Source organism: Dromaius novaehollandiae, chromosome W (assembly GCF_036370855.1).
Source record: "Dromaius novaehollandiae isolate bDroNov1 chromosome W, bDroNov1.hap1, whole genome shotgun sequence".
Classification (NCBI taxonomy): domain Eukaryota; kingdom Metazoa; phylum Chordata; class Aves; order Casuariiformes; family Dromaiidae; genus Dromaius; species Dromaius novaehollandiae.
In genome coordinates, this window is record NC_088130.1 from 11,554,807 (window position 1) to 11,581,410 (window position 26,604).

The 26,604-nt window shown below is 38.4% G+C and overlaps 1 protein-coding gene across 6 annotated transcripts in view; it reads left to right on the top strand.

The window, feature by feature from the left end:
- LOC135324305 (protein prune homolog 2-like) overlaps nucleotides 1-26,604 on the top strand; it is a 149,998-nt gene that overhangs the window by 32,257 nt on the left and 91,137 nt on the right. For all 6 annotated transcript variants that reach the window (XM_064500304.1, XM_064500306.1, XM_064500303.1 and 3 more), the window contains exons 3-6: nucleotides 925-1,127; nucleotides 2,751-2,914; nucleotides 18,240-18,392; nucleotides 20,963-21,057. In XM_064500304.1, the coding sequence (XP_064356374.1) occupies nucleotides 925-1,127; nucleotides 2,751-2,914; nucleotides 18,240-18,392; nucleotides 20,963-21,057 (615 nt within the window). The remainder of the gene's footprint in view (nucleotides 1-924; nucleotides 1,128-2,750; nucleotides 2,915-18,239; nucleotides 18,393-20,962; nucleotides 21,058-26,604) is intronic.

The following is a 26,604-nucleotide window of genomic DNA, read 5'->3' on the forward strand; positions in this document are numbered from 1 at the left end:
CTTACTCAATAGGAGCAGAAGTCACCCCTGTGCACTTGCCAGCACATGGTATATATATCAGTTACATCTGATTTAAGCAATGCATAGATTTCCCGCAAGTCTTCTGAGAACTGGAATGGATTACACCCTAAGGCCTGCAATACAAATCACAGATCTTTAGGTAACTGCTTTTAATAGACTGTTGGAGGTAGGATGGATCACTATTAATTGTTTGTTATTTATTAGTATTTAAAGTTGCACTCACAAGTTGCTACTGAGATAGGTCCTGGTATGTTAAGCATTAAATGTGGATATTGTGAAAGACATCCAGTGACCTGCAGAATTTGCTGTATTAACAATCACAGCCAAAGAATGTAAAGGTCTTCTCCCCGTTTTATAAAAAGCTTGGTGGGATCAAGAAGATGGCTTCCTGGCCCTGCTGAAGTCAGTGGTATTGGCTGACTTTGATCAGGAGGTTATTTACAGGAGTAAAGCGACCTGTCTAAGTGTGTATGTTGATAGATCTGCATCTTCATCCACTGTCAGAAATGCAGGACTGGTCAGTTTTGAAAGGCAAAGCTCGATTAAGGGTGTCAGGGCTTTAGACATTGGAGTCCAATGAACCCAAACATGGCCAATTTGTGTTTACAGAATTTTGAAGATAACATCTTTTCCTGAAAAACAGAAGTGAGTTTTTCAAAGCTGCATATGTACTTTTTCCCTCCTAGTTTCCCAACAACTCTGCTGGATATACATAGAGACAGAATAACAAGAAAAGAAGTGAAGGATGGTTGTTTCTGCTGTTTGTAAAGACTGAAGTAAAAGGGAGAAATATTGAATGGAAAATTCAAACTGTTTCTACTTGCTTAGTCTGTTAAAATGTCTTCCTAATGAAAAACAGGTCTTGTTTTATGCAACTCTGACCAATACACACCTATATTACAGGTCAGCCCTCCTGATGTTCTTTGCTTACCGGTGTTGAATATACCAAGAAGAGACTTCAGCTATTTCACAGAAACAAGATTTATATTGGAGGAGCTGAATATCCCAGAGTCATTCTATATCTTCCGAGATGAAATCAATTTGCACCAGTTGAATGCTGAAGGGAAATTGTCTTTAACACTTGTAAACAGCACCATGCTGACAAGGTATTGCATTGTTTATACAATAAGATAGCTTACTTGGACCTGACTTATTTTAAAAATTACATTTTAAAGGTTTTCTGAGTAAGAATTCAGTGATGATTCAGAGAGTGAATCAGATGATATTTATGCAGTCCTTATTGCTATTGCTGTGGAATCACAGGAGAAGAAAAAAAAAAAAGGAACTTAAAATATATTTTCTTTCCCGTTATGCCCAGTGCATGCACCAAACTAAATATAGTCACCTTTCCATCACCTTTGATGATCCCTTTTTTAACTACCTTGTGTACTGCCAGAGCTTAGATTAGATATTTTAATTTAGTTTAAATAGTCCCAAAATTTCTTGTGACTAGTAAATAAGAGAGCAGATTTTTTTCTGCTCCTTTCACTAAAGGGAAGAGACTATCATGTTGATCTGGAGGTGGCCAAAACATATTTGCTCTTAAGATCTATCCAAGGGTAGATAAAAGTTTAATTGAGACATACTATACAGAAAACACTATCCTTAAAGAAAACTTAAGGACTAAGTAGAATGTGTTATAAATACATTTAGCAACATATAAGATTCTGCTTTCACTTCATCGAGACTTTCTGTTTGGTTGCTAGGTTATTGCAGTCCTTACAAACTGCAGCAGTTTTCTCAAAACGTCTTCAATGCCAAAAGCTCAGAGTTGCTCTGCAGAAGACTATAGTCCATCTTCTTGTCCTTAGGAGGGATTCTTTATAAGCCCAGGGTGAATCTTCTAGAGAGGCCTTCTTTATGAAGGTCTGCCTGTTTGCCTAGAGTGGAGAACGCTGTTTACTTCTGACTCTCTTTAGGACTTCCTTTATGATAAATATGATAATGTTCCTTCCTTATAGTAAATAACATTCTATCTGTGCTATAGCATAGCTGTCCTGACTCCTCCCTCCCACCCCCCAAAATGCACTCTCCTGTCCTGAGGTGTTTATAGACTCGAAGAAAAATAAGTAAAATCTGAAATGAGAAATATGAGTAAATCTCATAAGTATTGATTCTTTAACAACTGCAATCAACTCAGTACATCATTCACTTTTGCAAAGTTAAATTATTTGTAAGATTTGCTTTATATTTATTGTTGTCTCTGTTTCTTCCTTCTAAAGTATTGTGATTTGCATTTTCTATTATTGGATGTAATTTGGCATTGTATTATAAGCAGAATCAGAGACTGACCAAATGCAAAATAAAGATGTTTTGTAGGTAGCCAAAATATTCAATGGGGAAAATACCATATCTCCCCTATATGAAGAATGATATTTTCAGTATGCGCATAAATAGTCTTTGGTAATTATAATTTTTAAAAGATTTTTGGTAGTCAAAATGTAAACATTTAAGTCTTAGTGATATAGCGAGCAATAAAAACACTGAATTTTTCATTCCAAAATTACAGTTTTAGGACTTGGCTGTGAAGGAGTTAATGACTTTTTTTTTGGCCTCGTAGCAGAATTTGAATAAAAATAACATTAGTATTACAGTCTGGCATTTTTTTCCCAAGTGTTTGACTGTTAACATCTAATAATACCCAAATAATTAACAAGGGTGTACTGGGATATTTAAAGATCAAACAATTGGAAAGAAAAATATGTATGATTTTTAAATTTACTTGATAGTGAGGATAAAAGTTTGGAGTCAGCTGTTGTCAAAGTCATCAATTCAGATGAGCAAAGTGATGGCAGCCTGGAGTTACAAGCATCGTCTTCCTCTCTAGTAGTAAAAGAGATTCTTCAAGAGGCACCAGAGTTAATCACTCAGCAACTGGCTTATCTCCTCAGAGGTGAGAGATTACTCTTTATATTAAATACTGAAAGGTTTAATGGAGTGTTTCTGAATCTGCTCATGCAGAAAGAGTGTGATCCATTCTTTGGTTAACAATCCCTTTAAAGACCACGGGAAGCTTCATAAAAGAAGCAGGGAGTAAAGAGTTTGTTAAAGAGTAACATTATATTGAATATTAAAAATGTGCATTTAAAAATAGGCATGAGAGGTCTTTGCTGTATCGCTAGACAAGAATATTAAATGGAGCTGTCGACATACCAGCTGGGTAGCTGGAATAGCTGCGCAGTTCTAACTTCGATTCTAGAGGCTGTGCGGTATTGACGGTTTGGCTCTGCCTGCCTGTGGACAACAATATGGATGGGAATCTACTGCGTACATGTTAAAGCTTCTCTTGATGGTGGTAATTTGTATAGAATCATGTTTTAGTGATGTGATGTGAAACTTCTGCTATTTAATAATGTTTTAATCAAATCTTCATTACACACTCCTTCTCTTTTATATTATTTGCCCAGTACAGTATAAATCAGTGGGACTTCAACAGTCAGAAGTACGTTCATTTCTGTCTTTATAGTTTATCATTTCTTTGAGTTTCCTGAGCTTCTGTGCTGTAGCAGAACTCTTTAATGAAAATAAAACTGAGGTTGTGAAGAACTGATTGCTGCTTTTGAGCTATTTGCTGAATTTTACTATTGTTTACTGAATTTTAAAGGCAATAGGTTTAAATTGATGTAACTGTTAAATTTCCTTTCGAGAAATTAATGTAGACATGTTTAATAAGGATTATGAAGTCTTGCCTACACTTAAGTTTCAGAAGCTCCTGGATTCCTGGCTTGTCATTGTGCTGATCCTATGATAGCTAAACTAATGCATATGTTTTGAGAAAGTACAAAAGGTAATGTTTTCAAAGCCTTTTCTACATTTTCATGGAAGAAGTGTTAACAGTAACACAGGATTCAGCCCACTGTTTTAGAACCTTTCCATGCTAATAAGCTCTAGTAAACCTGCCATGAAATATTTTTGTAAGCTCCAAATTTCTGTTGAGTAGCTCTCTAGGAATCTAGGCAAATGACCAAGCATAATAATTGATTTTCATGGCAGGACCTAGGAAGGCATTTGAGATTCTCTTAGGATACCTGTTTGGTGATGGAAAATGTCAGGAGGCAGTGGTTTGAATAATAAACAAAACCATATATGATGTAAGTATACTATACATGGTAGGTAGTGTCAGCATGTTTTGTAGTTTGTATCCAAGCTAAAATATAGTACTTTTATTAGAGAAATTTTGAAAGTGTTTGCATTAGAGGTTACACTTTCAGTTTTAAAGGAGATAGTATCTAATTTTTTTTTAAAATTAATAAGTTAATATGAACTGTTGCATTTGATAGCAGGTGTTTGAAGAAATTAGTGGATTTACGGTTACCTGCCTTGCTGCTTTTGCATGGTATGAGAAGTGGCCAGCAAAGCTCAACTAATGATAGGTGCACTTGTGACTTGATTTTTTTTTTTTTTCTACTTCTCCCAGTAGCACAGTTGGTATTGGAAAGTTAAGTAACATAGCAAGTTCTGTTGTGGCTCTTGCTATAAAAAAAAAAAAAAACAAAAAAACCACACAGAGGGTTTTCTACACGTAAGAACCTACCATTGCAAATTCAGAGGAGTCAGTGAATCCCATTACTGCTTTTGATAGTTTAAAAATATATATTTTTTTAGCTATAAATGTATGTGGATGGCGGATCGAACACATCAGTCTGAAACTGAAAGATCGAATACAACCTACTCAAGTCCAGCTTTTGTGTTTTGCGTATATGCTATGGCCTTTTGCCAAATTGCAGTCTGTGAATTATTGGTTTTGAAATCTCTGGTGTTGAGTCTCTGCAATGAGCATAGCAAATAAAGGGAGGTCTATCTTTTCATACCATGGTCTGGAAGGAGGTGTGGCTGCTTTGTTCTCCTCACCAGTGAGAGCGTGTTCAGGGGCTGGATATATTTCACTTTAGCCGGCTTGCCCAGTTCTCCGGGGATATCTCGTGGGTGTAGAGCCAGTGGAAGGGCTCCCACTGTGTTCCTCCCACCTTGCTGTGCTGCTGGCTCATTTTTGTATTGCCTGTATTGTTTGTATGTATCAGTTTGGGGAAGGTCAGGAGCAGAGGACTGAAGTGTATGTCAAAGTACTAAGAATTTGGATTTTATTTTCATAAAACAGCTGAGGGATCTTAGCCCCCGAGTCTGAGTCTCTGAGCTGGGAATGCTTGCCTTTCATTTTAATTTGATCTTCCAGTGAGTATTTTGCTATAAGGCTTCTAAGGCAATATAATATCTGATGTCTTAATAATTATCATATAGTGGCTGTGACAGTTTCATTTGTTTTCTCTTTTTCAGATTTCTTCTCCCTCACGGTCTATTAACAATTTTATTAATTTTAATAATAAACGTGGATGTTTATAAATGTTATAACCAGCTGTATTTCAACTTTGAACAAACTTAACCTGCTCTTCTGTGGTCTAAAAAAAAGACGGTCACAAGAAAAGATGCATCCATGCAAAACTGAGCATTATTGATTTAGTCAGTTTAATATTTAAGGACTTTCTTTTTCAGCTGAATGCTTTCCTGGTATTTTTGTCTCCTCTTCAGACATGCTATAAGTTAATTCTACCCTTGGGCTTTGAATAAAACCTGCTCTGAGTATCAAAGTGTTGCACAGTCATATTTGCCTTGTTAGAGCTTGTCCTGTCCCTGGCTTTGAGCCAGAAGCAAACAATTATAAAACCTGCCAGAGTTTTGGGCCTGTATTATTTTATTTCCCCAGAGATGTTTACAAGGGGACTGTTGCCAAACTCAAGATCCATTAGACTGCTGAATCATTACATTTTTTGTTGCAGCCAGCTGGCAAGGATGTGATTCTAAGCCCTCACTGTCAGCTACCTTGGGTCAGCACACTCGCAAAAATGCCTCCTTATGTTTATTTGTATAGAGCCTTGAAGGATGCCACAAGGTGCAGACTGCAACATGTAAATACAGATTTACAGCAAGACAGCACAATATTTGTATGTGAGTCTGCTTTTGCTGGTTGTGCGTTGCATCGCTGAGGCCTTTTTGTGCCCTGTTGGTGCAGTCTGACTTTCAGTAGAGAAGATTAGTTTATTCTAGCCACTCAGGCTAATGTTAAGAAATGCCCTTTTAAGGACTTTGGGAAGGTTGCCTATATATATATATTTTTATTCTATCTTGTATATCAGTCAGATTGTTACAAGGCAACCCTGAGAAGCTCAGAAAGAATGTTTGAAGTAGGTAGATTTGGATAATTTCTATCTTAGATAGAATTTGCTTAGCATGAGTAGCCGCACACTTGCTTAGCATAAGTAGCTAAATTTGCTGAAGCCTTAGGCCGCGCTCCTAGTTCGTTAAGAAAAGGCCTCAGAGCTGGTGCAGGCTGGAAAGATAAGGGAGTTACCAGCAGTCTGCATTCCTGTGCCCCACTCTCCAGAAGGGAGGATGCCAAGGCTGAGAAATAAGGCCTGTTTGGGTGCCAGGACCTTGGGAAGCAAAGCCTCCTCTCACTGTTGAAACAGTGTTAATTAAGGGGTCTGGATTATGTCCTCTTCGTCAGGGCCTTGGGAGATAACGTCTACTGACCTAGCTGGGGCAGTGTTAATTGATCAGGACCTTGAGAAGCAGGGGTGGGACCCAGGGAATGAAGAAATCACTAACCAATCAGTGTACAAGGGAAAGTCGCAAATCTGGCAATTTGTTTGTATAAATGCTACCTGAAAAGTTGGGGGGGTGTGCTCGATTTGTGGGAGACCACCGAGCACCCAGGCTTGCGCAACTCTGAAATAAATAAATAAATGTCTCTCCTGAGTGTGTAATTATTGGCTTATTGCACACCGGGCAACGAATCCGCTTTTCGGACAACAGTTTTCTGGCGACCCAGGTGGGACCCTCGCTGTAAAGCCTTGCCCGGATCGTCTTGCCAGTTCCGGCGGGGAGACACTGCTCATCGGACTCCAGCGCGCACCGACCGTTTTGTTCGGGGACTCCGTGAGCACCCTCCCTGGTCGGAACAGGTAAGCGACTCAAAGGTGCAACGCAGTAATTATTAAGAGACATTGCATAGAGGGTATGATACAAGGGTAATTGGTTGTGGTAACCAAAGGTAAGCTTTGTACACGTTTGGACAGTGACGACTGGAGTGTACGAAAGCGTAATTGGTAAGAACGTTCTTTTAAGGGTGGTAATATGGGAACAGGACAATCTGTGGGGGTATCCTCCTGTTCTCCTTTAGGATGCATCCTGAAACATTGGAGAAAGTTTGGTGGGAATCCTTTAACAAGGAGAAAATTAAAGGAATACTGTACTCAGTGGTGGCCAATGTATAAACTGGAGGATGAGGAAAAATGGCCAGAAATGGGAACGCTAAACTATAATACAATCTTGCAACTTATGTTGTTTTGCAGAAGACAGAACAAATGGGATGAGGTCCCATATGTAGATTTGTTCTTCTCTCTGAGAAATGATCATGAAACTAGAAAAAAATGTAAGCTGTTGATTTCTGATTCAAATGTGTTAATGATGATGGGAAACAAAGAGAAAATGTCTCGGTGTTGCTCTGCTTGTAGCATTGGGAAAAGATGTTTAAAAGCGGGTGATGAGGAAGAGGATGTACAATTATTGGTCTCTCCTGAAAGAGATCAAGATAGTGTCGATAGCAGAAATAAGGGAAGTGAGGCATGTAGCCCGATTGCAGGCAGAACTCGGGCCACTCGGGCTCAACAAAATCCCGTGATTCAGGCCCCGCTGCGTCAAGCAGTCGGACCAGACGGGATGCCTGTGTATGTGAAGGTCCCTTTTTCAACTACAGATTTAATGAATTGGAAGGAGTCTGCCGGGTCGTACCGAGAAAATCCAGAAAAAAATGTATCAATCCTTTAAAATGATAATTGAAAATCATAATCCAGATTGGCAGGATTTACAGGTGCTTTTAAATACTTTGCTTTCACCTGAGGAGAAAAGAATGGTATTAGATAAAGCTCAAGAGGAAAATGAAAGGCAAAATGCCAGAGACGGACCAGACCGTTTTATGCCGACCCGGGAACCGGGTTGGGATCAAAACACAGGGGCAGGCAGGTTAATGACTAAACAGTACCAACAGTTAATACTATATGGGGTAAAGCATGGAGTGCCTAGGCCCAAAAATATTGCAAAACTATATCAAGTCGCACAGGGTAAGACTGAGGATCCCTCTGCATTTTACGAGCGGTTATGTGAAACTGCCCGAAAATGGACAGACTTGGATCCCGAGGACGAAGCAAATAAAATGACTTTTACTACATTATTTGTAGGACAATCAGCACCAGATATAAGGAGAAAGCTTCAGAAAGTAGATGGTATGTCGGGGATGTCGATATCGCAATTAATAGAAATTGCATATAAGGTGTACAATAATAGGGAAGAAGTGGAGAGAAAGGAAAAACAAAAGGAGAAACTGAAAGATAAGAGGCAAAATGCTGCAATCTTGGCAGCTGCATTTGCCCAAGCACAAACTCCCTCTCAGGGAGGGAGTTTTCCGAAAGGACAAGGACGTAGAAGAGGGTATAGAGTAAGAGGGAATTTGGGAGATGGAATTCCGCTAAGGAGAGATCAGTGTGCAATTTGCAGGGGGAAGGGGCACTGGAAAAATGAGTGCCCGAAGAGACAAACAGATCATTGGAAACCTGAGTCTGCATCTGTTCCAGAGGCAGATTTGCTCATGATTGGTACAGAGGATTCAGACTGACGGGGACCGGGGGTTGAGAAATTGGATTCCCCAGCCGAACCCCTGGTTTCAGTAAAGCTGGGGAACGAAACAGTTAAATTTTTAGTAGACACTGGAGCAGCATACTCAGTACTAAATAGCTGTAAGGGACCAATGAGTAAATTCTCTATGCCAGTAATTGGGGCCACGGGAAAGCGAGAGGTCAAACCTTTCTGTCAACCAATTAAATGTGAAATAGGAAATAAGGTGTTAACACATGAATTCTTATACATGCCAGAATGCCCATTACCCCTAATGGGGAGGGATTTACTGAATAAACTGGGGGCACAGATAACCTTTGATAAAAACAAAGTTAAGGTGCGCATTCCACAAAATAACACCTGGAAGGCACAAGCATATATGTTACAGAAAGCACTGGATTCCGAACAGGTGGAGGATGGACCAAGTGAAATTCCCTCTGAAGTAATGGACGCAGTAATCCCTTTTGTGTGGGCAACGGAGAAACCTGGAAGAGCCAGATGTGCAGAACCGGTAAAGGTGGAATTAAAACAAGGAGCTAAACCGGTAAGGCGAAAACAGTATCCCATGAAGTTAGAGGCCCGTGTTGGACTGGAGCCTATGATTAATAATTTCTTAAAGTATGGACTGTTGAGAGAATGTCAATCCGAGTACAATACTCCAATCCTGCCTGTAAGAAAACCACATTCACAAGAATATCGTCTAGTACAGGATTTGCGAGCTATTAACCAGATAGTGACTGATGTGCACCCGGTGGTACCCAATCCATACACTTTGTTAACAACGATAAATGATTCCAACGTCTATTTTACAGTATTGGACTTAAAAGATGCTTTCTTCTGTATCCCTTTGGAGGAACAAAGTCAGCAATTATTCGCCTTTGAGTGGGAAAGTCCTACAACGAAACGCAAAATGCAGTTGTGCTGGACAGTACTCCCTCAAGGATTCAAGAACAGTCCTACAATTTTTGGTAATGTACTTGCAAAAGAATTAGAATTATGGCAAGGTAAGAAAGAGACCACTACCTTATTACAGTATGTGGACGATATCTTACTGGGGGCAGACACTATTGAAGAATGTAGAGAAACAACCATCAGTTTATTAAATTTTCTGGGAACAGCGGGATACAGGGTATCTCGGAAAAAAGTACAGATCATGAAGGAAAGCGTAATCTATCTAGGATTTGAAATATCCCAGGGGGAGAGAAGATTAGGAATCGAAAGAAAAGAAGCGATTTGTCAGATCGCCCCCCCCAAAATCAAAAAGAGAACTCAGGGGATTTTTAGGAATGGCTGGGTGGTGTCGCCTGTGGATACCTAATTTTGGATTAATGGCAAAGCCTTTATATGAAGCTGTTAAGGGGCCGGGAGACTTGCTGGAGTGGACTCCAGAGTGCCGAAAAGGATTTGATGAAATCAAGATTGCTCTCATGAGTGCTCCTGCATTAGGACTGCCAAACCTAACAAAGCCATTTGAGCTTTATGTACATGAGAGAGGGCACCAGGCTTTGGGAGTGCTTGTACAGACTTTAGGAAATTGGAAAAGACCTGTGGCTTATTTTTCAAGACAGCTGGATAAAGTGAGTGCAGGGTGGCCAGGATGCCTCAGAGCAGTTGCAGCTGCTGTGCTGTTAATACAAGAGGCACGAAAATTGACATTGGGACAAAAGGCGACTGTTTATGTGCCACATGCTGTTGCAGCAGTTTTAGAACAAAAAGGGCATCACTGGTTATCCCCAAGTAGGATGGTGCAGTACCAGGCAGTGATACTTGAGCAAGAAGATGTAACCATGAAGGTGTCTAATACCCTTAATCCGGCATCTCTATTACCAGTCCATGAAGAGGGGAGGTTGGCTCATGACTGTCTGCAAACTATTGAGCGAGTATATTCCAGCTGTCCAGATTTGAGAGATATTCCGTTGCAGAATCCAGACTGGGAATTATTTACCGATGGGAGCAGTTTTATAGTAAAGGGAGAAAGAAGGGCTGGATACGCTGTTGTCACTTTGGAAGGAGAAATCGAAGCAAGATCGCTACCAGCAAATACATCCGCCCAGAAAGCAGAACTGATTGCTTTAACCCGGGCTCTGGAATTATCAGAGGGAAAACGGACTAATGTGTTTACAGATTCAAAATACGCCTTTGGGGTTATACATGCCCATGGCGCAATTTGGAAAGAAAGAGGATTGCTATGTTCTCAAGGGAATCCTATAAAATACAGTAAGGAGATTATGGAACTACTCAAAGCAGTTAATAAACCCAAAGAAATAGCAGTAATGCATTGCAAAGCGCACCAGTCTGGACAGACTGACATAGTTAAAGGGAACAAAAGGGCCGATGAGGCTGCAAAAAGGGCAGCATTATCCGTGTCGGTGGCAGCATTAGTTCCAGAGAGAATGTTAAAAATGGAAATTCCAGTATACACTGAAAAAGAAAATAAATTAGCAGAAATACTGAAATGCATAAAAACTCCCGAGGGATGGTGGGTGCCCTCTACTGGACGATGTGTGGTAACTTTGCCGATAATGAAGAAGCTGATGAAGCAAATACATGATAGTACCCACATGGGAGCCGAGTCACTTGTTGAAACAGTTAAAAGATTTGCTGTGGGAGTCAGTATGCTAATAATTGCAAAGGGTATTACACAAAAATGTGAAATCTGTCTTAGAAATAATCCCAAGATTCAGAAGAAGCCCCCCCCAGGGGAAGTAAAAAGGGGCTTCATGCCCGGGGATTACTGGCAAATTGATTTTTCTGAATTACCAAGATGTAATGGATATAAATATTTGTTGGTAATTGTTGACACCTTTTCAGGATGGCCTGAAGCTTTCCCGTGCCGTACCAATAAGGCCAGGGAGGTAGTAAAAATGTTATTAAAAGAAATTATACCAAGATTTGGGGTACCAGAAGGGTTTTCTTCAGATAGAGGACCTCATTTTATAGCAGAAATAGTACAGCAAATCTCAAAAATACTACAAATTAAATGGGACTTACATACCCCCTGGAGGCCACAATCCAGTGGAAAAGTGGAAAGAATGAATCAAACCATTAAGAGACAGGTAGGAAAATTGTGTCAGGAGACTCAGATGAAATGGACTGATGTTTTACCTCTGGCATTATTAAGAATCAGAATAACCCCAAGGGTTAGGGAGAAAGTTAGTCCATTCGAGATTCTGTATGGTAAACCTTACACTGTAAATTTAACTGGAAATGAAATTCAAATGCACGTTAAGGGCGATCAAATTTTAAGTGATTATCTCTTGTCTATGGCAAAGGTTCTTACTTCTCTCCGTAGGTACATCCAGTTAAGATCTCCCGTACTTTTAGATTCACCTGTACATTCATTCCAGCCGGGAGATCAAGTGTATCTTCGGACCTGGAAGGACGAGCCATTGGTAGAAAAGTGGAGAGGACCGTATCTTGTACTGCTAACAACAAATACTGCTGTGAAACTGCAGGGAATTGATTCCTGGATCCACTACACCCGAGTGAAAGCAGTACCTCGAGAGACGTGGAAAGCTGAACAAGTTCAACCTTTAAAGTTAAAAATATATAAAGATATTTGAGTTGTATTGAAAGCGAATCGGTTTTAAATTTAGATTGTATTCAGGAAAGAATTGCTTTAATCTGTTTGTTAGGAATAGGGTTAATATTGTTGTTATGGTATCTATGGTATCTGTGTAAAAATGATGTTCTCCCAAATAACCAGGAGAGAAATGTGGTGGTTAGTTTTTCTAAGTTACCTGAGCCAAACAATTAAAGGGAACCAGGAAGGATTTTGGAGCCATAATCTCCATTTGGAAGTAATTACGAAATCTATGAAGATAATTAACCAGAGGGATTGCTGGGTGTGTACCCACTTCCCTGAACATTCCAACAAGGGCTTCCCCCTAATTGGAGTGCCTCTTAATTTTTCCTTTATGGAATTTATGAAACAGATAAGAAATGATAGCGATCAAACGAAATATAATGAAACAACCGAACAGGAATGGGAAGTCCAGAGTGTGACAGGAGATTATTATCAATGTGTCCGAAGATGTAATAATAGTAATAGATGGTGGGAAAAAACTGTACCCTATGGAAAGCAACCGATCAACTGTACTGGAGCCATTAAGGTGGGAGGTTATAAAAATTGCTCTCATATACCTGAAATAGGTTATAAATGGCCAAGTAAGGAACTAAATGGGTGGCATGTTCCGAAAGGTAGTGGATGGTATTGGTTGTGTGGGAACAAGGCACGAAAAGTGCTACCTCCTAATTGGTCAGGGACGTGTACTTTAGGGGCAATAATCCCTAATGTTACTATAAGAAAAGAACTAAGTAATAAATATCAAAAATCCTGGCTAAGAACATTCATGAGGAGACAAAAGAGGGTCAATAATCCTTTAATGGATCGACCTACTCGGTTTCAGTCATTCGTAAGGTGGCTGTTTCCACAATTGGGAGTGAGCGAACTTGAAAAAGCAATAGTAAATATTTCAGCAGTTATTGAAAAAATAGGGAATAAAACCTCTGATGCCATTGCAGCTTTACAAGAGGAGGTTTCAGAAATTGCTAAAATAAGTACCCAAAACCGAATGGCTCTAGATATGTTATTGGCATCTCAGGGAGGAGTATGTACAGTAATAAATACTAGTTGCTGTGTATATGTGGATCAAAGCGGGAGAATTTCTACCGATCTAAATGAAATCTGGAAGCAGACTGAAATCTTACATGAGGTTCAGAAAGATGATACTTCTTTCGGATTTGAAGAAATATGGAAATGGTTGACTTCCTGGTTCCCTGATGTGAGCTCATGGGTTAAAAAATGTTTAACAATTCTAGGATTGATGCTAGTAATTTTTGTATGCGTTTATGTAGTGATTCAATGTATTTCTAAGTGTTATATGAAACTAATATGGGAAAGATTTTAAAAGAGTGAGACTAATATGAAAATGATCATATAAGTCTCAAAGGGGGGAATTGTTACAAGGCAACCCTGAGAAGCTCAGAAAGAATGTTTGAAGTAGGTAGATTTGGATAATTTCTATCTTAGATAGAATTTGCTTAGCATGAGTAGCCGCACACTTGCTTAGCATAAGTAGCTAAATTTGCTGAAGCCTTAGGCCGCGCTCCTAGTTCGTTAAGAAAAGGCCTCAGAGCTGGTGCAGGCTGGAAAGATAAGGGAGTTACCAGCAGTCTGCATTCCTGTGCCCCACTCTCCAGAAGGGAGGATGCCAAGGCTGAGAAATAAGGCCTGTTTGGGTGCCAGGACCTTGGGAAGCAAAGCCTCCTCTCACTGTTGAAACAGTGTTAATTAAGGGGTCTGGATTATGTCCTCTTCGTCAGGACCTTGGGAGATAACGTCTACTGACCTAGCTGGGGCAGTGTTAATTGATCAGGACCTTGAGAAGCAGGGGTGGGACCCAGGGAATGAAGAAATCACTAACCAATCAGTGTACAAGGGAAAGTCGCAAATCTGGCAATTTGTTTGTATAAATGCTACCTGAAAAGTTGGGGGGGTGTGCTCGATTTGTGGGAGACCACCGAGCACCCAGGCTTGCGCAACTCTGAAATAAATAAATAAATGTCTCTCCTGAGTGTGTAATTATTGGCTCATTGCACACCGGGCAACGAATCCGCTTTTCGGACAACAAGATGATTCACATGTTCCCTAATTGGTCATGAAATGCATCCCTAATATATTTGCGAGAAAGAAGGGAGTATTTTAAATGCCACCAAACACTGTAGTTATTTGGACAGATATTTTTCTTGTTATGTATGGAAACAGTTTTCTTGGAGGCAACTTTTTTTTTTTTTCTTGCCTGAAAGATTGCATTTTATTCCAGTTTTGTGACTTTCCTGTTAATTACCATGAAGGCTGCTTGCTCTTGAGTGGGTTTTTTGTTCTGTTTTGTTTTGGGAGGGGGGTGCCTTTCCATGAGGGACTGATGGTTTTCCCCTTCTCCCTATCCTTTTATTTTATTTCCAGGTCATGGAACAAAACCTTGACAAGAGAGACATCTGTATTTTCATTGTACTGTTCCTTTCAACCACAGACTTATCATTCAGGAGATGTTTGTGCTGTTCTTAATGTTTTCCCAAAACGACTTCTGCCTTCATTAGATCATGTTTAATATTAATGCACAGCAATTGCTTTTGGCAAAACTAGTGCTTCACTTCCAGACTGCTCTGCAAAAAGAATGAAATGCATGTTGTTTTTTAAGCGGCCTAGCCTATTTTCTAGTGACCTTTCCCTAGGAAAAGATACTGGTAATGCAGTGTGATGTACACAAGAAAAAATATTGAATCTTGTATTACCTATTATATATTTCTTTTTTGTCTTTCTGTGCTTGTCAGCAGACAGAACAGCTTCTGCAGTGCTTTCAGGAACCCGGGGGGAGTTGCACCAGCACTCAGTAAAGTCTGCAGGAGATTTCTGAGCCCATGTATCTCTTTTACAGCAGGTACTTAAAACAGAGCACATGACTAAATGGACTACAGACCTTTGGTCAAGGAAAAGTATCTTGAGTAAACTGTTTTTCTAAACTAGCTGGGATCTTAGTCCTCACAGGGATGCTGAAGAGTCCAACATTTCAATGATATGCAGAAAAGACCTTTCTTTCCTGCTGACCGCTTGTCATACGTTAAAGAACGAAGGAAGAATAAATGTTGAGTTTAGGGATTGCTGACACTGTTAATTTGAGAAGGCGCTCTCTCTTCCTTTCACCTTAGTAGAAAAGCTGGCAATTTCAAGGACTGCGGTGTTGCTGTGACAGGTGAAAAAAAATAGCTTTTAAAAATACTTTTTAAGATGTCTGCCTATGTTGAGGCACTATTTCGGGAAAGACTACATTTCATTCTTGTATTAAGTGATAAATTCCTGAATCACTAAGTTTGCTATCTCACTGGAAAATGTCATACCTGATCAAAATATGCAAAGAGGTCAACCCTGAGAGGAACTGAGCAACAAAAGGCCGGGGCTTCCTGTTAGATGCTGGAGTACACTGCGTGTCTAAACACTGCTACAGTTCTGTGACTTCTCGCTGATTTTATAACTATGTGGTAATGTGCGAGTCCCACCAAAGGTAAGATCGAATCCAAGACCGGCCTTCCCGTTCCCATACACATGACAACAAGAGACAGATCCAAACTGTTACCAATAGAAATGCACAGTGGGCTGCCATGGTATGTCTTAAGCAATCTTTCTATTGCTTTTGACTGGGGAAGTAAATAAATATTGTGAAAGCCCTCTCTCCTCAATCCATGTCTGTAGGAGATTTAACCTAGTTTTATTAGCAGAAATGATGCTGCTGGAACAGTATAGTAGAACTGTTGTGTGGTGAAAGAAATCCATGTGCTATTTTAGAAAACAGGTACTTAAGAGGATTTCTCAGTGCTGCATAACTGGTGTGGTTGAGCCAACTGTCAAAATCACAGACAGATCCTGACCTGGCTGTTAGACCCTGTCTTGGTGTAATCAGTGGTTTTTCCTGCCAGTTCTCCTGATCTCCTGCACATGGAGAAAAACAACTCTTTCTCTTCCTTCTTTCCCCTTTTCTGTTGTGCCTCTCTATACCCTTTTGTTTGGCCCTAGAAAGCCTGGGCTACCCTGGGTCTGGGACTGGTTGATTTAATTTGGTGGCCCAGCCCTGAACTACACAGAAGTTGTCTGTTCTGGATGTGATCATCACCTGTTTGAAATACTGAAATAGAAGAAAAGGCTAATAATCTATTTTATGTTATTGCAATAGTTTGGGAATTGATTCAGTGAGAAACAAAGAAAAGAATGTTTTACTCAAATTCTGAGCCTCAGAAACTTTCCATTTGACTATTGTTGTGTAGTTGAGCTTTTATCATATTTTAGGAAGGATATAGTTCTGCATTCATCTTACAGCTTAGTTGAAATCCAGAATTGATTGAGTAGTGTAGTTATTGTTCAATTTGTAATCGGTCCTGTAATGAGGATGAACTGATACATAGTATATGGAATTGAAATGAATCAGAAGCTGCATATAGTCGTAATTTCTGTTCAGTTAGGTACACCCAAAGCTGGACTGATGCCGTGTTGACTTTGGAAGTGATGAGCTTGACTGGATGTACAGCTCATGCATCTCACTTTACTTCATTCTCCAGTATGTTTGTGTTCGGGGTTTCTCTGCTTGGTCTTCCTCACTGATCACTGGTGCATTATTCTGTATAAACCTATCTTTGTGCCTCAGTGGCCAAGGGATCAGCATGTTGTGTCAGGACATGTGAGGGCAATTCTTATTCTAGTCAGTCTAGTGAGAGAGAGGGTGACTGTGTGCAAGTTTTTCTTTCCATCTCTTGACTGTAATAACTCTCTTTGGCTTGTAATAACTATCTTATACTATTGTTGTACTGTTTCCTTATGGATGTAGGATGGTGCGATAAGGTCATACTGTTGTTTGAAATCCTTGTGTGCTATACAATAATAAATAATTTTAATGCTGAAGTGTAAACTTATTATCCTTAATTTAGCGTGAGTAACTGGTAGTGAAGGTTATCTTTGCATGTATTAATAAATGGGATCCCAGCCTCCTGGGAGTTAAAGGGTGACCTTAAGTCCTCAACCCCCAAGGAACCTGGATGGAATATATGCAGTACATTATTGTCTGAAAATACGTCAAGCTCACTTCTGTCTTGTAAGAGCATACCAGTTACAGTGCAATTATTTAATGGACTATGTTTCTCTTAACTTTTAAAATTTAATGTGTCATTTTGTTTGGCTGAATGTGCTGTGCTTTTTTCTATATTCATTGGCATGGAATCAACTAGAGTCCGTTGCACTGAAATGGCCAATGACTCATGTGACTTCATATTTCTAAGGTTATTTGAAATGTCCTTTGTAAGTTTTATTCAAGGATATTTTAAAAGAATATTGGGGATAATTGCCATTAGAAATCCTCACTGGATGCATTTGTGAAGTAAAGCAATGTAACAAGACCCATCATTTTCTGAAAACTATAATTGAAATGTTAACTGTTTTATTTCTTTGGGTTTGGATGATGGTATATCTAATTATTTTGGTATATTGCTTGTGCATATTAGCAGTTCATTGCTATGTCTGTAGAAGGAAGTTTAGCAGTATGGATTTACCATTTCCAAGCTTTCAGGCTGTCTTCCCTTTAGAGTTAATGTAACTTAACTCTCAGTCTAATGCTTAGAGCAACAGCCTTGCTCAGGCCCCTTGAGACCTACTGCTAGCTAGTGGCCACGCTGCAGAAGTGTGTTAGACCTATGCAAACATGCTGCGCACTGTGACTGTACTGGGAGCAGCCAGTTAGCTGTGACATAGGCCCTGACAGGCCACCCAGTTCAGATTTTAGAAACTATCTTCATGTTAAGAGGATTTTTTGTGTGAACAGAGTATAATAATAATATCATAATATAATAATAATAATATAATTTAATATGTTATTCAGCAAACTCATCAGTGGAAACAAGCTTCAGGAAAGAAAGGACTTGGATGGCGATGAAGTAAACATTCTTGTTTGTCTAGTACCTCTTTGCCGTTTACAGGAGGTACTGATTTTTGTCTTTCAATGTTTCAGGAAGCATTCTCTTCAAGTGCGTGTCTTTGGAGCCTGAGAGAATTACAGAGCAGCAGGATAAAGTGCTGTCAATTCTGGAGGAAAAGTTTCCAGATCTGCCCCCACGGGAGGAAATTATTTCTGTTCTCCAGGAGACTCAGTTTAACCCTCAAGGTAATGCAATTTATTTCCATTTTTCAGATATTTTATAAATTTAATTATGCAACTGCATCTGAATAGGTTGGCTTGTTGTGTGTGGTGAGAGTAGTTGCAACATGAGAGCTTTCTTCATTGACAGTTACATCTGATGCTAGTTAATTTTGAGTTAAGGGACTGACGTTATGAACCATGGAATCGTGTTTCTGAACTTCTACAATAGTCTTATATTGCTTTTACAGATAAAATAAACATTAATTTATTTCACATATTTGTTTTTACAATATATTCTAAATATTTGTCATGATGAAGTGGTACCCAATACAGGGCATAACCACTGTGTCAGCCCATGGGCAGGAGTTGTGTTGCAATTGCCTACATGGTATGGGTGTGGATTTTGCCTTCTGAACCTTCCCAAATTTTTTGAGATTTCAACTATTAAGGCTCTGTATAGATTAAGTGAATTTGACTTCAGACTAAGGTTAAGGAAACAGTGGGAAAACTGTACTTCTCTTTCATTTTCTTCTGCTAGAAAGGACTGAAGATATTTGTTATTTATTCAGTGATCAAAACTGGGAGTGTTTGAGCCCCAAATTGATAACAGGTTTGTGAAGGCATACTCTGAAAGCCTGAAGAAAGTTGTTGCACTAACTTTTTCACACTTTATACTATCTTTGTTAAATGACGGCTGCTACCAAGTCATTACCGAAGAGTGAGTATTGAAGTATTGAGATATTTGTCTGCTAGATGTATCAGGTATGCAGAGTCCATGCAGGCTTATAATCTATTTTTATCCTTCTCTATCCACCCATCCTCAGAATTCTCTCATCTGAATTCAGACCTTCAGCCTGAGATGGCTGCCCCAGTTGATGGTTAGGAATGAGATTTCAGGTGCTGCTTCCTTGGCTCTTTTCTTCAGCGAGTTTGCAAGCTAAATTAGTTCAGGCCTATAAGTCTTCTGATAGTTTCCTGAAGTTACAGTGGAAGTCAGTCAAGAAATTAAAGTTCAGAGTTGAACTGAATGCAGCCTGGACTGGAGAGACCCAGTCAAAGTGGCTTTTGCTGAACTTGGTGCTTAGCTTAATGCCAGTTGCTATAAAAGGTGGTTTAGTAATGTTCCTCATGTGCTTGACTCATGTGATTTACCCTAATATCGAATAAAAAACTTGAATCTATCTGTTATGTACACTCTTCCAATCTGTATGGCATTGATTGCCAAACCATGTTTACATACTCACATGAGTAGGGCAATTTGAAAGACCCCTTTTTTGTTTTATTGCTGCTGTTTGTTATGTAGTACAAGATACATATTTACCACTGCATATATCTATGTGGTATTTGTATTAGTAGGTTGATGATGAGTTTCTGAAGTTCTTTGAACCTGATGAATATTTTGCTATATGTACTTGGTATTCCAGGCAATACTAGGACAATTCAGCATAAAAAGTTCTGAGTTTCACACAGAAATGGTGATTTACTGGCCTAAATTCATGAATTCATTGGTTATTTGAGGCTCAGTGGACTGTACCCCACAAGAAAGTCTACTGGCTACATGTAAATATTTTTAAAATGCCAGACTCATAATGAATGTATGAATAGCAGCCAGTTCATCTTGTCATTAGATTGAATGCAGTAGCTGGACTCTGTACAGGAACAGTAAAAAGTGAATTCATTTGTTTGGCTTAAGTGTGTATTTGGCTCCCTCTTAAAAATCGCTTATGCGAACACATTCTTGAATGTTGTGCAGGTAAGCTTTATGATTCTGTAGACATTTTAGGTGCTTGTCTACATTGAAGTAGGTGGCACAGAGCTTTGTTTATATGGATATTTGGCTGTTTTGTGTGTATTTTTGATGGTGTCATATGACCATGTTCCAAAATATATCATATATATTAAGAGTCTTTATAGTATTTTAGACAGATATCACCCCTTAAAGGGACTTAGCTATGTGCATTTGCAATATATTGCACTTAAGCATAACACATCTGGTTACAAGATGAAGCAATTTCAATTTTACAGTCTGCTGATGATAATATATACTTCCGTTTCAACGGTACATATGCATCTAGTTGGTTTATTCACTATTTGATTTACATAGAAAGAACCCATTGGTGTTGGTATCAATTCGGGATATCAGAAAGGTTGAATGACTTTGTGTTTTCAGAATATCTTAAGTGCTTTGCCTCGGAATATTTTATAAATATCATAATATAACACTTGTGCTTTTCAGTGTCTTATACCTTCTGGAAGTATTTCATGTAAGTGATATATGGATGGACTATGTATACATTTATCAACAACTAGAATTTAGTGTAGTTCAAAAATGTGAGTGTTCACACAACTTCATTGTAAGAGACTTAATTCTTCATCCTTTGCTCTTTGTTTTTAAATCACTTCCTTGCTTAAAAAAAATACCACTGGAAACATCATGCATTGATATATTAATGCTGGTTTTAGTTTTCTCATAGGATGTCCTAAAAACCAGAAGGCTCTACATTAAGATTCAAGCTGTGCTCTTAATTCATGTTGTTGCGTCTGGTCAGCTGTAGATACTTGGGTGTACTGAAATTTTTTATTTTCTCAAACAGGCATAAGTATTGAGGAAGTTATGCTGAAGGATCTCAAGGAGCTTTCAGATGGAGAAATCAAAGTAGCAATCAGCACTGTGTACATGACACTGGAGGTAAGAGGAAATCTAAACAGGGTTGATAAACAGCCCCATTTCATAAGGAGACAGTTCTTAACAAAGATTTTGAGCCACTTGTTTTCTCAAGACTATATGTGAGCAGAATTTTCACTAATGTAATTAATTTTGAAAAATGCAATATCTATTTGTGGTCTGACTTTCATTACTATGCATAAGATTATTCCTTCTGGTAAGTCTATACCATGATATGTTAAAACCATGGCACTGGCAAATTGCAGCCTTTGGGTGAATTGAAGGTGTGAGTTATTCTCCCATACTTCAATAGCTAGTTATGGGCTAGGACTTTGTCCTACCTTTCACTTGCATCAAAACATACAATTTAGACAGCTGGTCTAACGCTCTCAGCTGTGTGTCTTCTATAAACCTACCCTGAAAAGCTGTAAAAGAGAGTTTATTTTGGTTATAAATTGCAACTCCTCCAAAATTGCCAAGCAAGCGCTCAGGTTTACTCATTAAGTGGCTGTTTTTCTCATTTATTTTTTGCTTTACCAGTAAAGGTGGAATTTATCTAGCTTGTTTGATAGTTATCATTGCCACATATATGGACTGACCTAATCTACGTGAAAATGTTGGTAGAAACAAAAGAACCTAGATGGGGCAGAAGTTCCTAGGATTTTGCATTTTTTGGATCAAAACTGTAGATTTGTCTTAATGAGTATCACCAAGGTCGGCTGCTTGGATTTTCTTTCTTGACCAGTCCCAAGCATTTTATAACTGCTTAGGGAAAAGTCCTGTGTAGTATGTTTTGTATCATTATTTTGAGACAATTTGTATTACGGATTTCAGTAGCTATATACTATATAGCTATATAATTTAAATAGATAGAAATAGTACTGGCTGTTATGTGAAAATATTTTAGTTCATTGAATAAATATGGAATGGCAGTATTACTTCTGATGGGAGTTTACATACTCATATACTAGTTAATCATGAGAGGAGGTAGATTGAGGTGAATCTCAGCAACAGAGAGGCACTTCTATGTACTATATCTTTGCTATTTACAATCTGACAATTTGCCTAGAAGTCATCCATTCCTAAGTAGCTGGCATGCAAAATAAGTCATCTTCTTGTGCTTTTGCATGTAACTTTAAAATTCTTTTTTAACCTCAGATGATATTAATCACTTGAGTACTTCTTCATTGTTTATTTCCTATGAGAGTTCTTGCAAAATGTTTTTTGCGATGCATTTTGCAAAAAAAAAAATAAGGTGCTTCTGAGATTGAAGGCATCTTTGGTGCAATTGAGCTGATAATTATCCACAGACTTCTGCTTTCTTTTCTTCAGCTTGCATACACACAATGTGTAGCAAAATGTCAAGAAATGAGGTAGGATCCAATTAGTTTCTCAGTGCTAAGCCATCTTCACCAACCACCAAACTGCTTTATGAACCCTAATTTGGATCCTGAAAATTATGCTAAGGTTGGGAGAAAAGTGGATGGGGAAGGAGTGTTGTAAAATAAATCTCATGAGGAAGAAATGGGATTTTTTTTTTTTTTAAATCCTTAATAGGGTTTGGAACCTTTGTCTTTTATTCTGGCAGTTTCAGTGAATGGTAGACACAGTGGGCTAGTGATTAGGAGCTAGCTTTAGCATTACATCATCTTTTTTTTTATTTTATTCTTAATCTTGTTTAATAGACTATGTAGAGCGCAGGCCTTTTGCTCTACAGATCTAAGCTCCCAGTAACTCTAAGCACAGTTGAACTCATCTTTACTACTTTGCAATCGTACTAAATCAATCACAACCTAAAACTTGTATTTCTTTTTGCTGCCACTCACAGAATACATTTGACTGTAGTACGTTTTCATATTCCTAAAAGCTGATAAATTTTCATACTCTTCAGTAACTGTGTAGCATTTGATGCTGGCATGCTGTGGATCAAAGTGTGTCAAGATTTGATGGTCAAGCAATAACTTTCACAGGTGTTTTTGTTCGGACATATCTAGAGGCCATTGTGGAAGAAAAAGGAGGTTCAACTGCATGTAAAGAGAATAAACAATGATCAGAGTTTTACAAAAGATAATTTTTGATCTGTTAAGGAATTTTATTACTAGCATTTTTGATGGGATTTATCTGGAACAGAGGGATATCTCAACAGTTTGCTCTGTTTACTGCTGTGAATAGTTTGCATTAGAAAGAGCCATTTTTTGGATATGTAAGTGCTTTTTTTTCCTGGTTACAGTGTTTACAAAGTCACACTTTGTACCAAAAGGACTCTTAGTTTCACTGTTGGGCTGGAGATTAGTTTTGCATTTGCTGTGCTACTGCACTTTGTTCAGACGTTTTCTGAACTCTGATTTACAAGGCTTGACCAACACAGGACAGTTTTTGCCTTGTTCTCGTTAGCAGCCAGGGATAGTATGGTCTGCACCATGGCGAAGCAGGTGGCCTGTAAAAATGTTCTGTGCTGGTTACTTTGCACTTCGTCCAGTATTGGAGGTGTAGTACATGTAAGGGAGTTATAAATAAAACTCCCTGAACCTGAGTCTTTACTCAATTTAGATTTCTGTTATGAACTCAGAATATATAGAGACCTTAACAGACTTCAGGATTTTCTCTAATAATAATGATTACAGTTTGCTATCTATCTACAAAGTGCTCTGGAGCCAATACTTAAACATTAAGGGAACACGAAGCACAAGCTTGACTTCGTTGCAGGTGTTGGATCTCTAATGTGTTTGCTTCTTCAGAAATCTCAGAAGGTCGAGTTGTTTTTTAAATGAATGGATCTGTAAAAGCTTCTTTCATCGAAGTGTTTTCTGTAGTCTTGATTATTTTCTTTGGTTCAAGAGTCCAATAGCACTTATTGTTCTATCGTGTAGGCAATACTGCAATGACCAGAGGTGATGATTATATGATTATACCTAGTGCGGGTAGAGTATGCTGTCCACAGGCATGCATCTCCTTCTGCATTTGGTGTGTATCATGAAGAGGAAAAGTGTTGTAGCTGAATATTCAAGCTCTGATTTCAGTAATTGTTTCACAATAGTAAAGACCGTCAAAGAGCAGTAAGTTTGATACTCCAGCAAGTGCCACACCTCAGTAGCACATACCTAAATGATTCTAAGCTCTTCTTAAAGCTGTTTTATGATAAGTTTTACTAATTTTTATTAAAAGTAGGTTCTGACTTATCCTCCATTCCTGAGATGCTCTTATTGGCCAAGTCTTGGCCTGGAGCTAAGTTCCTTTCCCTTTTCTACCACAGATTTCTTATGTTAGATATATTGTTTGTTGTCTCAGTTTCCCTTCTGTCACTGAGGATACTAATATTTTATTTCATAGAAGGTAAATTAGTTGAAGTCTTGCAATCTGTTTGGTCAGATATGTTGCTATAAATCCTATTATTTTTATTAGTGATACAGTTTTTCAAATTGTTTGGTTTTGTATAAAGGAGGAAATGGTGGTAATGAATAAGTCACATTATCAATTGTAAGTTAATGCTCACAATTACTACAAATACTATTGCATGATAATACTCAGACACCTAGGACACACAGGCACACTCCTGCTGTCCAAAGTTTCTCATGAAGGAAGACATGAATGCAAATAATAGTTATGTAATTGATCTACGTATTTATTTGTATGTACATATTGATGTTAATCAACAATATGTGATTTGGATCCACTCTAGGAGTTGTCAACTGGCTGATGTCTTTCAAGTGTCTCAATAAAGGTGAATCAGATACTAAAAGAATAGAAAGCATTAGCGTTAGAGGCATTTCATGCAGGCGAGTTTAGGTTTCTGTGAGAATCTATGTACTTGCAGCTTTGCGTTTCTGAGATAACTACTTTTGCTCTGGGTTTCTTGGATTTAAGTGACACTGAGATTGTAGGTTAAAATCAGAGGTGATCTGAATCTGTGATCTATTTCACATTATTTCAGTAACCTCATATGCATGGCAGCCTTTTTTTTTCGAGAAAGGGACAAAAGAAAAGTAACAGAGCCCAGACCATTACTATTTTTGTTGTCTTTGCAGGAAGGTTTCCCCAAGTCATAATAATGATTACTCATAGGATATTGTAGCAAAATTCAGTACATGCATTACAATTAATTTCTATTACATTATGTTACATCCTGAGAGTATATTTTGCTTGTTCTCTGCTGAAATTCTCTTGGAAATGAGAAATATCTTCTCAATGTGACTTCCTGGAAAAGTCATTCTTTTTTTTCTTGAGAAATGAATGCTTAGTTAGTAAACTGAACTCTCCATTCTTCCCTTTCGTAAATCTAGCGTGCCAGAAGAACATACAGGCTTCATGAGTCTTCAGTTTAATTCAAATGGCTCATGATATTGAAGCCATGAAGATACTGGTCATATGAATGACCAACATACTTGTTGGACTAAGTCCTTAGTCTTTTGATTCTGGAGAATTTATTCTAATTGCTCACAAAACTTGCAGTAACTTAGGGAGATGGCAAATCAGGTTTCTCCAGGGAGTATCAAGGTCATCAGTTGAAAATAGGGCTAGTAGTTCATGATTGTCTGCTATTGACTGTTAAAGATGAGGGAATAAATATGTTCGAGGTTGCTGGGAATATCTGAAGGCTGACTGATCTGCTGAGATACTTACTCATGGTTCTGACCACAATATCTCAATACTTCGTAAGGATGGTTTCCAGGTTGTGCGAAGACAGCATGACTTGCTGAATGCATGCTGCTGGTGATCCTGCCAGAGCCACGTGTGTCTTGAGTGCGTCAAACATGTTAGACTAGGTGGACTACTGCACACAGTTAAATGAGACTACGGCATGTTTGTTTGAAGGGTTGAACTTTTGTTGTCTCTGATGATTGGACTGTAATTTTGTATTTGGGAACTTTTTTCTTTCAGGATAAATACAAACATATTTTAAATGGCATCAGATTGGTCCATGAATTTGTTTTGCTTTTAGCATTAAAAACAAAAGGAAAAAACCCTCAAGTAAACATGGTAACATTCAATCTTCCAGTAATGGAATTGGAAACAAAATTCTCAGCAACTTACAATGGCAGTGCTGTTCGGAGATATTTTTCTGATGCCTGTTGTGAGAAGTTAGGGTATGTAAAATAAATGATGTATGGAGCTGTAGGAATGCGACTTTTGCAGACTACCTTATGTCTAAGGAACATTAAACATAGGGTTCTCATTTAGCAAATAAATAACCATTCATTTCAATGGCTGCATAGTCTGGACTTTTGTGCATATTTTTGCAAAGATGAGAAGAGGCCATTAGGGATTTAATATAAAATAAATCGCCAAGGGGTCTTCTTGTAGTCCTAGTCTTTCTGCCACATAGTGTGTCACTAATGTGCATAAATGGGCTTAAATGAATTTGTTATCTGTATTGCATTTGCAGTATGTATATATTTATATATTATTTTTTAATTGTGTTTAAAAATAAAACATTAAATACATCATTTCTGAGAGTTGAAAACATATCATTTGTAAATAAATCAACCTTAATTAAGGTCTTAATGTCAGCATGTGAGATCTGCCTGTAGGTAAATGTGTAACATATATAGGACACAGAGCTTAAATAGACTT